Source organism: Symphalangus syndactylus, chromosome 15 (assembly GCF_028878055.3).
Source record: "Symphalangus syndactylus isolate Jambi chromosome 15, NHGRI_mSymSyn1-v2.1_pri, whole genome shotgun sequence".
In the NCBI taxonomy this organism is placed as follows: Eukaryota; Metazoa; Chordata; class Mammalia; order Primates; family Hylobatidae; genus Symphalangus; species Symphalangus syndactylus.
Window position 1 is genome coordinate 81,818,900 of NC_072437.2, and position 16,317 is coordinate 81,835,216.

Sequence of the window (16,317 nt, forward strand, 5' to 3'; positions counted from 1 at the left end):
GCTTGTGTTTTAATTATTCTGTTTTGCATTATTGTTTAAAACACCAATAAACATTTTATATACATATCTTTATGAAAAATAATTATTTTCTTAAGAAAAAATTTTAGCAGCAGGATTACTAGACCAAAGTATATGCACGGATTTAAGGTTTGGGGTACATGTTGCCAAACTGCCGTGAGGAAATGTGAAGCCAAATGCAGAAATGCTGTGTGTTTCCACACACTCTCAATCAACTCGAGGTTTTATTGTTCTTTTCTCCTCATCTCTAAGTTGATACACAGCCCAGAAGACAAATGGGGAGACAAACAAAATGCTTTAGCTGATTGCTGGTAACGCAAGGTATTTATATAAGGATTTCACTGAGTTCTTGTCCACTGAGGTGAAAGGAGAAAATTCAGAGTTGAGGCCTGCTTAAATGCCACCAAGCCAGGAGCCTACTCAATCCATTAGAGCTTCTGAATCCAGTCATTTTTTTCTGGAGACAAATCCTGCATGGTCTTAGGCAAAGCAAACAACTTGTCTCTACCATTTCCTTCTGCAACCAAAGAACCAAAATTATTCTAAACTCCAGTAACTTGGTTTCCCCACCTGATCTTCCTGCAATGGTTTCGGTCACAGGCTCAGGAGGGCCTGGTCTCAGGTATGCCTCTTCCTCAGCGACCATGGCCTTTGCAAGAATAGCAGGTAAGGAGGCTGAGGAAGTTCATAACCAGGGATGGAATTCAGTGGCTGCATGAATTTGGATGGGGAAAAAAAAGGCATATTTGTTTCACTAATCTTTAATTGTCACTTAGACGATAAATGCAGCAGGCAACAGGCCATACTAGTGTTAGCGGTTTTGTGACTTTGTCAACAGAAGAAAATCATAGATGTTTTTAAATCTATTACAGTTGTTGCAGAGATTTTTAAATGTCATTAAGCTCATCACGGCTTTGAAATTACAGTAATTAATGAGACCTGATAGTAGATCTTATTATTTAATGTGTTAATGAACAAATATATCTATGCATTTCTTAAAATATTCAGATAACTGTATTTTAATATAAATATATATTATATATATTTAATATAAATCATTTAATATAAATGATCCCATATATTCAGATTTTAACATTTAAAACTTTGTTCTAAGGGGTTCTATAGGTTTCACCAGACACCAAAGGAGTTTGTGACACACAAAAAAATTAAGAACCTAAGAGAAGGAAGCTAAATGTTGGGCCCTGTGGGTAAACCAACTCTTCTGTTTTATAATCTCAAAGTTATAAAAGATTTCCCTAGTAGTGGAAGAAGAGAGATATTTTTGCATACCCCTTTTCCATTCATTCATTCATTCATTCAACAAACACTTATTTAGCATCAGCAAAGTGCTAGGGCTGGGCAAAGTGGCTCGTGTCTGTAATTTCAACACTTTTGGGAGGCTGAAGCAGGAGTATCACTTGAGCTCAGGAGTTTGAGACCAGCCTGGGCAACATAGAGAGACTCCTGTCTCTACAAAAAAAAAAAAAAAAAAATCAAAAAATTAGCCAGATGTGGTGGTGCATGCCTGTATGCCCAGCTACTCAGCATTGATTGAGCCCAGAAGGTCAAGGCTGCAGTGAGCCAAGATCGCACCACTGTACTCCAGCCTGGGTGACAGGGTGAGACCCTGTTTCAAAAAAAAAAAGACAGAAAAAATTTAAGTGCCAAACAAAGAGAAAAAACAATACCCAGACGCCCTCCTGAGAGAATCACTGACTCTGGCAGGTTAGAGAATGATGGCTGGGCCCACCAGCAGAGCCACAGCTGGAGGAAATGCAGATTTCAGCTGCTCATTGCTTTGAAATCCATGGACGTTCCCTCCCTAAGGAAGAAATTCCATCAGAATAATTAATAGTGTCCCCAATAGAGAGCTCTTGGCACTCTGTGACTCCCAATCCTCTCTGTCTATCAAAGTCCTCCGCAGCCTTCAAGATCCCACCTTGGATGCCCCTTCCCAGCTGGAGTGAATCATTCCTCTCTCAGCAGGCTCCCTCCCAGATGTTAGCACCGTCGCTTCTCATTTGCATTATTTATGAGCCTGACTTGCCTAGGATCCAGGGCCCTCAGTGTTGTTATGTGATGGCATGCGCCGCCCCAGTCCTGGAGCCCAGCAGGCCTGTTCCGAGCTCTGCCTCCCCCACTTCGAGGCTGATTGACTTGGGTAGCTGACTCCCCTCTCCACTGGCCGATGGGCATCTGCCAGGTCTACCAGGGGCAAAACTGTGCCACCTGCTGCACCCGGAGCTCTCTAAGAGTTGTCTCCTACATTCTCCACCCAATCCAAACGTGATGTCCAAGAAGCACTCACCTGCTCACCCGCTCAATGGAGGGCCACTTTCCTTCTCAAACTGCTCACACACAATCCTCATAGCCCACCCACTAGGCCTGGCATCCCCACTCTCTCTGCTGCGATGGCCTCTTCCACTCAGTCCCCCACATCTTTCCACACTCAGTTCAGGTGGCTTGTTTTTGTTTTTGTCGTCCAGGCTGGAGTGCAGTGGTACGATCTCGGCTCACAGCAACCTCCGTCTCCCAGGTTCAAGTGATCCTCCCACCTCAGCCTCCCCAGTAGCTGGGACTACAGGCATGCGCCACCAACTCAGCTAATTTTTACAGTTTTAGCAGAGGCGGGGTTTCACCACGTTTGCCAGGCTGGTCTCAAACTCCTGACCTCAAGTGATCCACCCGCCTCAGCCTCCCTAAGTGCTGGGAATGCAGGCGTGAGCCATGGCACCTGGCCCAAGTGGCTTCTTTTTGGAAGCTTTTCCTGGTATTCATCTTCCAGCACCTCAGGCAGAAATGACCGTTTCCTCCTTCACATCCCACTGTGTGCTGCACACTTGATGTCCCCTCCCTGGCTAGAAGTTCCTTCAAGGCAGATACCAGGTCATATTTATATTCACGTTTGTGGCCCCAGTGGCTAAAAGGCTATACTTACCTGCCGAATGAAGAAGTGAGTGGAGGAATGAATGGATGAATGAATGAATGCCCCTCCTCTCTTCTTCTTCCCCCTCTCATGGACTCTTTTCTATTTCTCCTACAATCATTTGTGGTTCCAGTGCTGGCTTAGCTGTTAACTCTGCGGTATGGATAAGTGACTTTATGCCCCTGGGGTTCAGTGTCTCTGTAACAGAAGGGAGTGGGTAGAACTAGAGGCGGTTTAGAGACTGCTCTTTTGCTCCTATGTAATGTGATTCTGTTGTGTAATGGTATGGGTGTCAGCATCTGCTGGGATGGAAGAGTCTCCCAAGGCCACACTCTCTGTCCCAGGTACCCACCAAGACCAAAGTCCTAACCCTCATATCTAGCTGGCCACTTAGTATTACTAACAGCTTTCATGTTTTTAAGTCCCACCCTTGCCTGCTCTTAGACCTTGACTGGAATTCAGGCCCCCATTTTCTCTCTGCAAACTACCTTGGTCAGCAACTCCAAGATCTCTCATCTCATCCAAGTCCATCTTGCCTTCTGCACAGCCCAGACGGCCAGCCCTAGAGCCTGGTCTCCAGGTCACCTTATTTGGGGGCAAAGGCTTCTGCAGAGACTGCAAGGATTCTTCACGGTCTGAATTTCCTGTTGGAATGAAAATTCCTTGACTTCAACACTCCTTTCCCCAAATCTTGGGTGTGATTCTAGCTTGATTGCTTTTCTCAAATTCCTTTGCAGCCTTTGACATCTGAACTTTCTGGGCAGATCCCCACTTCCTTGTTCACAGAGGACAAATTTGGTTGGGAGGAGGAACATTAAGTTTCCCAACACCTGCAGACTGATTTATCTTTGCACCGACCTTCATTCTCTTGCCCTTTCTCTGAGAAGACCCTGATTGCCCTCCTGTGTGTGATTCCAATTTCCTCTTGCCTCCTCGGGGACAGTCAGCCTTTAGCTCTGTGACTGATAGGCTTGTGCCAATGTCTCCTATCTTCCTATGTTTCTCCTTGATTCTCCATCTAGTTGTTTCTCAATTTCTTTGTCTTGTAGCTGAGTTCCTTCAAATGCCGACTTCCACTGACTCCCCCTCACCTCCTACCCATTGCTCAGGCCTCTAAAACTAGGTTCTGCTCCAGCCCATGGAAGCTCCTCACATCCTGCTACTCACTGACCTGCATGGACACTTTCCTGTTTCGAGTGTGCCTGGCATCTCTCCAGCACGTGATGACGTGCACCTCCGCTTCCTCCTGGACCACCCAGGCTTTCAGGGCCCTCCTCCCTTGCCTCTGGCTACTCTTCCCAGTCCCTTCTGCTGGCTTAGCCTTCAGCGAGCCCTGCCTGGGCTTCCATCCTGGGCCCTCTGCTCCTGGGCTACACTTGTCCTGAGCAGCTCCACCACCCCTTGTGTGGAAATGGCTCTCCGTCACCCTCTGCAGCTGTATCAGCCAAGGCTGGTGGACCGCGGTAACCAGCCCTGAGTTTCTGTGGCTCAGCACATTTCAACTTTGTTTTTCACTCACTTCGGTGTTCATTATGAGTTGGAGGGAGTAGAGGGAGGAGGTGGCCCCCTTCAGAGTCACTAAGAGGGCCGGCTCCTTCAGTCCTGTGGCACTGTCCTCCCCCACATCCTCCAAGTCCTCCCAGGCAGCTGGTGGATGCAGAGAGAGAATGTGGGAAGTTTCCCGGGGGCCACACCTGCAAGTAGCACAGATCTGTTCTGCTCACATCCCGTGGGCAGACGTGGCTGTACATAGCTGCCAGGGAGGTTGGAGATTAAGAGAAAGGCACAGAAGGGATGTCGGTCAGTGTCAGAGCCTCTGTCAACCTAACCCAGACCTCTCCTCTAGCCCAGCGCCTTAGGAGAGATCTCCACTTACTTATCTCACAGGCTCCTCATTCTACATAGTCAGACTTATTGCCCCTTTGTTTTCCTGTCCTGGCAGTGGTACTATCACCCACCCAATTACCTGAGCCGGAAGCCGGAGAAGGGCCCCATGCTCCTCCCCTGGCCCCACCCTGACAAGCCTCTCTGTCCTGGTGAGTCTCTGGTTCACCCCTTCCTTGCCCTTACGCCACCCACCGCTGGATTCAGGCCCTCGGTTAGCTAGCCTCTGATCTATTTCAACAGCTCAATGGCAGATTGCTCTGCAGACTCTCATTTGCTTTCATTCTTCCTAAAACAGAGTCTATTGTGGTCCTCCCCTACAACTTGGTAGCATGATTGCAGGGCCCACCAGCCCTGAGCCCTCCCTCTCCCCACTCCTACCTCACTGGCCCTCTCTTTCCAGCTTATGGGCCCCAGTCACAGGAAACCAGCTGTATTTTCTATTCCTTTCCGCATGTTCACAAAAAGATAGATGTCTCCGACATTCCTCTCCTCTTCCTGTTGGCTGTCTGCATTTTATCGTAGAAGGAGCCGCTCAATCATCACTTGCTCAGGGATCCTTCTAGACTTCCCCTGATAGAGTTGACCACTACCTCCATGTAGATTCCTGTCAGTCATTCACAGAATGGTCTCAACCACGAAGACCAGTTAAATATGTCAGAGAACGTGTCCTTCATCTATGGTATCAGTTGAATGATAATGAATTCAACTGGAAACTCCGGTAGGGCAGCTCTAGTTCTTTCTTCGTCTCTTAACTAGATAATTATAATTTCCATAAACTATGGGAATGCAAAGTAGTATGCAACAATAATTATTCCTTCTAAAATCCAAAGCATGCAACCATAATTATTTCTGTGTAAAAAATAAACGGAATCCCAATTTGTTGACAAGTAAACAGAGAAAGGACCTGTATTCATTAGGGATCCTCTAGTTTGCAAGCCACAGCAAACCTAACTTAAACCAGTTCAGAGAAAATAGCGATGTGCCCACAGACGCACAGCTCAGCCCAGCTTTCCTTCAGCTGCCTCTGTCTCCTGGATCAAATAATGGCTCCTGCAGGGTCCTCAAGCTTTCTGCTCACAACTGAATCCCTTCCTTCCTTCCTTTCCTTCCCTCCCTCCCTCCCTTCCTCCCTCACTTCTTTCCTTCCTTTTTCTGATGAGGTCTCACTCTGTCACCCAGGCTGGAGTGTAGTGGCATGATGATAGCTCACTGCAGCCTGGCTCAAGTGATCCTCCTGCCTCAGCCTCCCAAGTAGCTGGACTACAGGCATGTGCCAACACACTCAGCTAGTTTTTGTATTTTTTGTAGAGATAGTGTTTCATCTTGTTGCCCAGGCTGGTCTCTATCTCCTGGGCTCAAATGATCTGCTGCCTTGGCCTCCCAGAGTACTGGGATTACAGGCATGAGACACCACGCTTGACACTTTCAAGTGTTTCATTTTCAAATTGCCAGTCCCGAGAGAGAGAGAGGGGAGAGAGAGAGAGAGAGAGAGAGAGAGAGAGAGAGAGAAACTGGGACAAGAGACTGGGACAAGATTCGGAGTAACACACATAAAGTTCACTCTGACTGGACCAGTTCACTCCGACAGGGCTGTGGCCAGGTGAGTGACATATGCCAATCAGGGCCATTTCTGTAGCCATATGGGGTTTCCCAAAGGAAGGAAGGAGAATGCATGCTGGGCAGCCAACAGCAGATGGTATTATAATATTCTTCCCAAAACAAGTTAGTAATGAGACCAAAACTTCCTCTCTGAAGCTATGTCTTTTCTTCCCTCAGTTACCCACTTCTGAGACAAATAAATCTTCTCCCTCTTTGTTCCCAGGACACTTCAGTGTATAGTGATATTGAGGGAGTATCATGTAGCCTTATAATAATTCTTAATATATCTTTCTTGGCCACTAGACTGGAGTATCTCAAAAGCAGAAGTAAAGTGTTTTCATTTTGTACCCATGGCACCTAGGGGACTCCCTAAGCTTGGCACATTGTGGGTGCTTAATAACTATGGAGGGTTTTATGGATGAATAAATAGTAGCATTGTCTACAGAAACATTTAGTCCTCCAGCACTGGCTTTTCTGGGTCAAGTGGCCGTGATATCAGCGTGGGAAATGTAGTTGTCTTATCTATGCTGTTGATCTGTCTGCAGCTGTGCTGGGCAGGGAGAGGGCGGCACGATTTGCCTTTGTGTGTGTATTCCCCTGGGGATCTTCTGACTTGATCTGCACCTACTCTGCCCTTTGTAGTTTCTGGAAAGACACAGAATTCCACCAGATCCCACTAACCAAGCAACTTGATACACTGGAAGGATTTGGGATCCTGTCTGTTGCTGTTTTCTGAAGGAGATGGGATTCACATCCCTCTTTGGGGCACACACTAAGGGGATAGGCTGAATGCTAGCTCTGGGGAAGCCACAGATGCCAGACAGGCTCCACATGTCAGGAAGGAGCTGCCTGTCTTTGGGAAGCAGCTAAAATAGTGCTAAGAGCATGGACTTTGATGTTGGGCAAACCTGGTTTGCATCACACTTACCAGCTTCTTCAACTTGACTTGGCAAGTTACTTATTCTCCTTTCTGTAGTATGGGTTAATAATATCTTCTTCACAGGGCTGGTATGAAGAATAAATGAGACACTGTCTTCAAAGTTCATAACACACAGTAAATGCTCCAATACATGTGATGGTAGTAAATGGATTCCATTTTCCTTTCTCCAGAAGGGGATCGCAGGTCTTCATGCATCTGTGAAAGATAATACGAACTGCTCATTTCCAACTGCTTGCATCTATGAAGCAAAATAAAATCCAACAGATACTAGAACAAGATCTAGTTGTTGTCTTCTTTAAGAAATCATTTGAATTTTAAGAGCAGGATTAAAATGAATTAAGCTACAACATTTTAAAAACCAGATATTGTAGTCTGGCTTCAAAACACAACCTCAAATGCCTACCTGAGCCAGGTACGTAGCCAGATGAGTGGGGCACGTCAGCCACTGACAGCATGGGGCCATCAAAGGTGTGGTGGGGCCATGGCAGCCGGAGGACCAAGTCGATTCTAAAGTGAGCAGCTTCTGTGACTCAGCACAGCTGATGACTGTCACACAGGAATACAGACTCAAAGCTGCTAGAACTTGGAACAATATCCCAGTTTCAGAAGAGATATCACTAATTCACATTATTTTCTTAAACACTACATAAAATCATGTGTGAGCAGCAGCTCTGGTTAGTGGGCTTTATGCAGTCTGAGGACCCTGGATTGTGACCTCCAATTTCAGCTGACTCCTTGCCAGTGGTGTTTCTCAAAGTGAGTTACACTTTACAGGTTCAGCAGGCCAATTCTCGTTGCACAGAAGAATGCTTCTAAACTCTTATATTCCTACCACATGGGAAGGTAATTGCTTTTTATAATTATGCCAAACATTATTCTTCCCATGTGTTATTTTACAGTTCAAAGTCAACCTCAACATTTACCTTTTTGACATATATTCTCCTCATCTAACTCTATTTACTGCCCCTTGGCTCGGACGTGCCCAACTTGCATTATGTTAATCAGCAGTTATATTTCTTTGTAATATCGTTTCAGGTTTTATGCATGTATGTATACCAATGAAGGTAGTACACTTAAAAATTATGTCTAAAACCTAATAGGAATTTGCTCCTTTCTTTCTTATAACAGTCCTGAGCAGTTCCGGGTTGGGGGCGTGGCCACGAACTCTGGTCCACTCCGTCACTCGGGCCCAGGCTGATGACGCTCTGCCATCTTCCAACACGTGGTTTTCAAAGTGATTGTAGTTGTCTCCAATCAGTTGGCTGGAGGGGAAAGAGCATGGAGGATTGTCCATGGGAAGTTTTTATGAATCAGGCCTGAAAATGACAAAATGACATTTATGCCCACATTTATTTCACTAGAACTTAATCACATGGGTTCACTTAGCTGCAAGAGAACCTGGGAAATGCAGTCTGTGTAACCAGGAAGAGAGGAGGCTTTTTGGAAAACACCTACCAATCTTTGCCAATGGATTCTAACGTACATTTCATCTTCTTGCCCTCACAGAACACACTCACCCTCTCCAGGGGCAATAACCCAAAGTCCCATCGAGCTGCTATATCCAGCTCAAAACTCCAAATCTCTAGATGAGGCACAGGTCTGAATGTGGCTCCTTAAGGTCTGGTGATCTGTAATCTAAGACAAATTATCTTCCCCTCCACTGACAATGCACAATGGTGGAGTGCAGCATAATAATTGCAATAAACCTCCCATCGGAAGCATAGGAAACACACAGTAGGCTCCAGCCCTCAGCTATTAGGAAATCCTGTTGGGCAGGCATTGAGAAGATCCCTTTGCCCTGGCAATAGGGGAAGCTCTCCGATTAGACCCTGATTCTACGCTCTGGGAAGAAACCCTTGGTGCATTGTTCTCTAAAACTGCAGGCCTCTTACCTCTGGGAGGCTTTTCTTGTCCAGTATCCCCCAGGGCCATGTATGAAATGGATGTTGGAGATAATGCTCTTCCTGGGAGCTAGACAGCTTTAGGCTCCCACTTCACCCACTTCCATCTCCTGCCAGTGCAGGGGGGCCTGAGGGTTGTTTGAAGGTTTCAACAAAGTTTTCTTGCTGTTATTAAGTCTGGGTTGGCTGGTGATTTACTTGGTAGTAAATGCTCCTCAAAAACTTAGTAGGTTTCTCCCTTCTCTGTTTCCAGTCATTTTAATGTATCAGTAGCAGGACCTAAAATATTTTTCTGCACATGCCTGTTCTTCTGCTCCCCTACCTCTATCCACTGGACAGTGACCATGCAGAAGTCATCTGAAACAAAAGGCATATATGGGGAATTAACACCCTTTGTCTAATCTTTGCTGAAGGGATAAAGCACCTTAACTGAAAAGGCTTAATGGGCCCTACTGATTTCCAGCTCCTTGGGGTGTAGAAGCAATAGGCTTTTCCAGTATCAAATAGCCCCAAATTTCTGCATTTCTTTTTCCTTTTCCTTTGTACTTACAAACTAATTCTCTTGTGAGCTCACCTTTTCCCTGAAAAACATCAGAGGAGTAACACAGTGAAGAGTGAAAGGTCCTAACATTCTAGTACCAGCTACATGCTCACCAGACATATGGCCAGCCTTCTAAGCTATCGCTGGCCACAGTTTTAGAAAACATTTTGTCACTTCACAATATGGGTCTTCATCTCTCTAGCCTCCACTAGTTTCATCACCACCCACCACCAGCCAACCATAGTCAATGCCCCATATTTAAGGTTTTTTTGACAACATCACTCCACTTCAGGTACTGATAACCATATTAGCAAAGGTTAGCCACTGAAGCAAATTTTAAAATGCCTAATGGTGGCAACACTCTTGCTCATCCAAATATGCTGCCTGGTTCGTGGGGGAGGGCACTATACTTCGGTCATTCAGGGATCCAGATGACAAAGGCTCTGTCACTCCCAAGGTTGCCGGGTCTTCTCCATCCCATCAGTGGAAGGAGAAGGAGCCTGGCAGATCACTGAGAATGGTTTTCTCATGGGCCAAGCCTGGGGGGCTTCAGTCACTTCATCACTCATCCATTGACTAAACCTGAGTCCCATGGTCACTCCTAACTCCAAGGGGGTGGGGAGATGTAATTCAGGCATGTGCCCAAGGGGAATAGAACATGGAATCTTAGGCAACCAGTTTGTTGCAGTTTGCCTGGGACTTTCATGGATGTGACACTGAAAGTTCCACTACTCAGAACACCCTCAGTCCTGGGAAAACCAGTTTAAGTACAGACACTAAGTCTCATTGTTTAAGTAGAGACACTAAGTCTTCTGTTTTCTTGGTCTCTGAATCTACAGTGACTACAAACCACTTATCAGGGCATGAATTGGATGTACTTATGAGACAACAGGGCAGATTATTTTAACTGAAATATATGTTGTCCCTGGAAATTTGGGTCATGTGTTATATAACCTTGGTGACACACATCTACAAACATGGTCTTTGTTCCTAAATGAATCAGCTATAAAATGTAGTGGTAGGGGATATACCACATTGAAAAAATACTACTCATTTAACAAGAGTTCCTAGAAGAATTCCCAGAAATATTTCTGCCAAAGGGCTCATCTGAGAAGGAACAGCAAATGAATAATTCAGATATTATATTGCATAAGGCAAATTTTGCCGGAAAACAAACTACCTCATTTATCTTAAAGACAGCTTATGTGAGCCATCCTTGGGGACAAGGACTGTGGCTCATTCACTATACTATCTCTGGCTTCTAGCAGGTACTCAGTAAATGTTCTCTGAGTAAGTTAACACATGGTTTTCAACACAAAGTACCAGTTTACTGTGCACCATAGTCACACAAATAGCCTGTGCCCTCTTTCTCTCATCAAAAAGAAGAGATTTTCCTGATTTATTTTGAGCTGAAGGGTGGTGAGCTGCCATTTAGGGCAGATTCTAGTTCTTGAGACAGTCAGACGACAGAAGGCAGAGGGCACACATGTGGCCTGTGGGCCAAACCAGCTTAGTAGGTGTGCTCTCTTATTTGGTCTGTGCAGTATCCAAAAGTCAGGCATTTCCAGACAGAACCATGGATTTATGGAACTTGGAAGAAATTGGAAGATCGAGCAACACAGTGCTTGAATTCCCATATGGCAACTGGATGGAGCTACATAGCACTGTCCCTGTTAGCTGAGCACACTCCCCAGCTGCCACAGTCACTACCAGGTCCTACTGCTTACCCTACTCACTCAAGAAGCTTCTCCACCATATCCGACAGACACTGGGGTCTTGAACACCTGGTCTAAAGCACAGACCTCTGTTGTAATACTGCCCATTTTAAAATGGCTACTGAACCTTCCAAGTAGCTATTGCCAGAACCTGATCTCCAAGCCTAGCGACTTCAGGCCTGCCTGGCATTCCATAGCACTGGTTTACATAGAACCTTTTTCTGTAATGAAATTAATAATTTAAGATATATATATACTCCACCTGTAATCATTTTCTTCCACCAATATTATTTCTGTAATATTGGAAATATTGGACACTGAAACATGGACAATTCCCAACGAATCCCTTCTCTAATTCACAGAAATGAAATGGCAGCCTTTTGCTATTATTCCTTTGATACAGAAAAAAATGGTGTGTTTCCATCTGTATTCTAAAGGACATTATTCCCATGTGTGTTTTCACAGTAAAGTTTAAACAGCCACTACTATTACCAAATACTAAATCAAAAGCTATTAGAAAATAAAGCTGCCACACCTTTATCCCTATGAAAAATACAAAATTAAATATATAAACAAGCAGATGAATTACTCAGAAATAATTGTAATGGTTAACACTCCTTGAACCCACCTCACTCTGAACCGTCTCTGTGCTGACAGCTTCCCAGCATCAGCCTCACAAAACCCCTATGGAGACAACATGTCCCCATTTTAAGCATGAGGAAACAGAGAACAATGAGGAACTTGCCTGAGGTCACTTAGCTAGTAACTAGCAGAGGAGCTAGGATTAAAACCAAATTAATTTTAGTCATTAAGTTAAATGAACAAACAAAAACAGTGCACGCACATGCACACACACACCCTCCCACCAAAAGTTAGAATAAAATAAAGTCATTATCAGATGCAGAGGACTGTAGCTTCTGTGGCTAGACAGGATCTTCGTGACCTGATCCAATCCTTATTTCACAGATGAGAACTCAGGTCTGAAGGATTCCATTCCTGGTCCAAAGGTCAAACAGCTGATGACTGCAGGGCCAGGCCTGGCAGCCAGAAGCCTGCCTCTCAGCTCAGGGTCCTCCCACACACCAGTGCAGGAACCTATTGCACTGTCTGCTTCCAAGTTCTATCGGTGGGCACAGATCTCCACTTTCAGGCAATTTTTCCTGACAGGGAGAGGAAACTTGATTTTCTCTGCCTCCGTTTCTAAAAATCGTAATGCCACAATTGCTGCCTGAATGGATTTGAAGTTGACGTCTAAAAGCAGTCATGTTGTCAGGCCCTGGTAGTTTCAACTACTTATTTTACACAAAGCAAGAGCAGAGTAGTGTCTATATAGATTAATTTTCATTCCTAATTTTAGTTATAATTAACTTTTATACATTTCTTGTATAAATTTAAAGCTGTTCTGGCATTGCATATTTATCCCATAATGAAAAATAAATGTTCTCTTTTAAAGTATGCAAAAAATGCACACAATTACTGAAATATGAACACTGTTCATTTGAAATAGAAAGTAGACGTTCATTAAAACCCATGTAAAATTCCTATGTCTCCTTCATTGAACGGGGGTTTCTCCTGTTGCAACTGATGTCATGAACACTCAGTGCTGGCACAGCATGCCATTCCCCTTAAAAATCTTTCCTTCTCCACAGAACATAAGTGCAACATAATCAGTTATATAATAACCCATAGGCCAATAAGACCTACACTCAGGTCTATAAGCAAGTAGCAAAATGCCTTTCTAAATTACCTTAAATATGTTTAAATATAAGTCAATCATCTTAAGTATGTTTAGTAATTACTAAAATGAGGAACATGTATGGAAAGACATCTTTAAATAATTCATTCTTATTTCACAAACAATATTCAGCTGCCAAATTTCATGAGTCTCACATTTTTAATAAAAAGACCCAAAGTCCCATTAAATAATGGAGAAAAAAGTTCTCCACCATCTTAATAATACACCGACATGAGATTTTTCAAATTTTCCATGATTACCATCTATGGTATTTTAAAGATCTTCATTAAAAACATAAAAAATGAAATGGCTAGGGATTTCTATTCACTATAGTTTTTTTTTCAAGGAAATGTAATTATTACATAAGTATTCCTTTATTGAAGTTATATAACCAACAAGCCATATGAAAGATTTTTCTTCAAGTCCTCTTCAAATTCCCCCAAAATATCTTTATGACAACTGCTATCAGCCTATGGCAGTGAGCCATCCATCATTTCAACAGGATGCCCGTGTCACCACTTTATAACACATGCACGCTATCGAACAATTCTTTTTAGGGATCTTGGATGTCCCATTCACCTCTCAATCTCTCACCCGCTCTAGATGAGAGAAGTGATTCAGAAACTTTGTCCTTGTCCTGCAAGGACTTAGACAAGCCTTAGAACTTGGGATTGGTCCCATTCCCACTGGGCAGGGGGCCACTGCTGAGGTCCTAGGCTGATAGATTACAAAGCCGGTAAACCCACCCCATTCACTTGCTCGCTCACATTACTCCTACCGCAGAGTGGGATCCCTCAGGCTCACTCCTCAGGTGCCAGGGGCCAATCTGCTTCAGGATTCCTTCGTGGTTTTAATTTTGGCCTATTTTACAGTCATGCAGAATCAACTCCAAGGACATCCTTGCTCATCTGGTCCCATATCATCTTTTGCTTAGACAAAACGAATTACTATCCCAGGAGCTAGAAACTCATCCTACACTAGGAGAAACATCCCAATCCAGGGTGACAGGGTTCTTAAAGTGGAAATCAGCTCCTCCAACTTCCGTCTTTTGATCCTAGATCTGCTTATTCCAATTATACACAGAATAAGGCTCCTTATTCCTCTCTCAGTTCAGTAAAAAATTAAGATTTTCATGGACTCCTAGAATTGTAAAGCCAAAGGGGAATGTAAGAGATCATCTCTTTCAAACCCCTACATCCGTTCAGGAGTGAAGCAACCTGTCCAAGTCACACAGTAGTTAGAATTGAGCTGGACTCCTCCACCGTCTCTTCCCTTACCTGCTGAACAACTCAGTGTGTCAATTTCTTTTTACTTCATGTAGTCAAATCACGCCCCTACTTTTCCAACCATTCTACTGCCCTTCAGGATTTTACTAGTCAAATTGTTAACTTTACCTGAAAACAGTTGTGGAAATGACTGCCATTAACAGGGTCATATGAAAAACACTTGTTTATCAACATTTATATGCTTTATTGAAAGTTGACAAGTGCAACAGTTAAATACAGTGACACCTTACAATTGTGTAGAGAACATGCACAGAAACATATGCATATAACTACTATACAGGTGATATGCAGAAACCCCTACTGAGAAATCCATTAGCTAGAACTGAGCATTTTTCAAAGTATTCAACCAGCTCAATTGAAAGACTTCAGTGAACAGGGATTTACTTCAGCGTATTCAGCAGCTAGATTTCAGATTAAACAAAGTGAGTAACTGTGCCAAATTCTTAAAATTTCTTTAGGTGTGGTTTTTGTCATGTAGCAGTTTTTATGTAGATCTATATATAAAAGTCCACACCTCCTCAGACAGCCAATGAAACATCTAAATTTCAATCTGTACAACCTAAATAGTAGTTACAGTCCTCTATTGTACAAAATAGTTACACTACGTACACAAATATACAATAAGCGAAACAACCTTCATGGTAAGATAGCCTAGGTCCCAGCTACCTGTCACCATTTTGTCACTCTCATAGTTTTGTGTCATCCACTGTTTGAGAAGAGGCACAGTACTATTGTTTTTTATGGATTTTGGTGACAGTCGTCAAATCTGTACAGTGAACTCTGTTCCCCCTCATTTTAGTCTTTTTACCCTCCTTTCAAGTTCCTCCTGGGGGGAGGAGAGGAGAGAGGCGAGTCCAGTGAGGAGCTCCATCGCTTCACAACCCCATGTAGGACATTAAGCGCAAGCAGGAGAGCGAACCCTTGGAAGTGAGGGGTAGGGAGCCGGAAGGGATGGAAAGGCACACAGCTCCTGAGCATGAATTAAACCATTTCTCAGATATCTGCCAAGCTGCATGAGGTCCCAGTATATCCATGCTAATTCTCGGATTAACCTTTAATTCACCCAACTAAGAAATTTCTCCAAGCCATAAGCATATGAGTGTTTAATACTGGAAAAGAGATAATGGCATATGTCAGTCTCACGTCTCTTTCGCAGCGAGCAATGAAATGGGTGACTGTGGAGGCAGATTCTCCCTAGCACATCTTCTCCGTCTGTTCAGTTCACACGCAGCAGCCAGTTCTGCGGGGGCATAGGCAGCTATGCGGTTGGTCCTGAGCCCTGCGATGCTGGCTGGGCGGGGGGCTGTGTGGTGCCCTGTGGCTGGGTGGTGGCAGGGGGGGAGCCAGTCTGCAGCTGGGCCTGAAACTGGGCAAGCTGCTCAGGACTGGCCAGCGTCTTCAGCAGATTGTTCTCCTGCTCCAGCTGGGAATTCTTCTCTATTAGTTCTTTGATTTGCTCTTTGAGGACCTCCACTTCTTCTCTGACCGCATACATCAAATGGCTTTTCACTAGATCCTGGAAAGAAGAGAGAAAAGGTTTAACTCGTTATTTGGTATTTTCTGGACTCTTTGAGTTTCCAAGACATTATTTTACATGGATCTCCCTATTTACATATTCCGCCTTTAAAGTTGGTTCACTGACACTTGGGGAAATTTGAATACAACCATGACTGTACAATACTTGAGTTTAACGTATAAATGATCAAGCTTTGTAAAAGTCTGTGCTTCTCTGCAGACGTTGGCCAGAAACGCCCAAGTCCGGCTTCCTA

General features: G+C 44.2%; 1 protein-coding gene across 3 annotated transcripts in view; it reads right to left on the minus strand.

Moving 5' to 3' along the window:
- Window positions 1–14,708: 14,708 nt before the first annotated feature.
- Window positions 14,709–16,317, minus strand: part of TSC22D1 (TSC22 domain family member 1) — a 154,128-nt gene continuing 152,519 nt past the window's right edge. For all 3 annotated transcript variants that reach the window (XM_055245231.2, XM_055245235.2, XM_055245234.2), the window contains exon 3: window positions 14,709–16,064. In XM_055245231.2, the coding sequence (XP_055101206.1) occupies window positions 15,807–16,064 (258 nt within the window). In that variant the 3' untranslated portion in view covers window positions 14,709–15,806. The remainder of the gene's footprint in view (window positions 16,065–16,317) is intronic.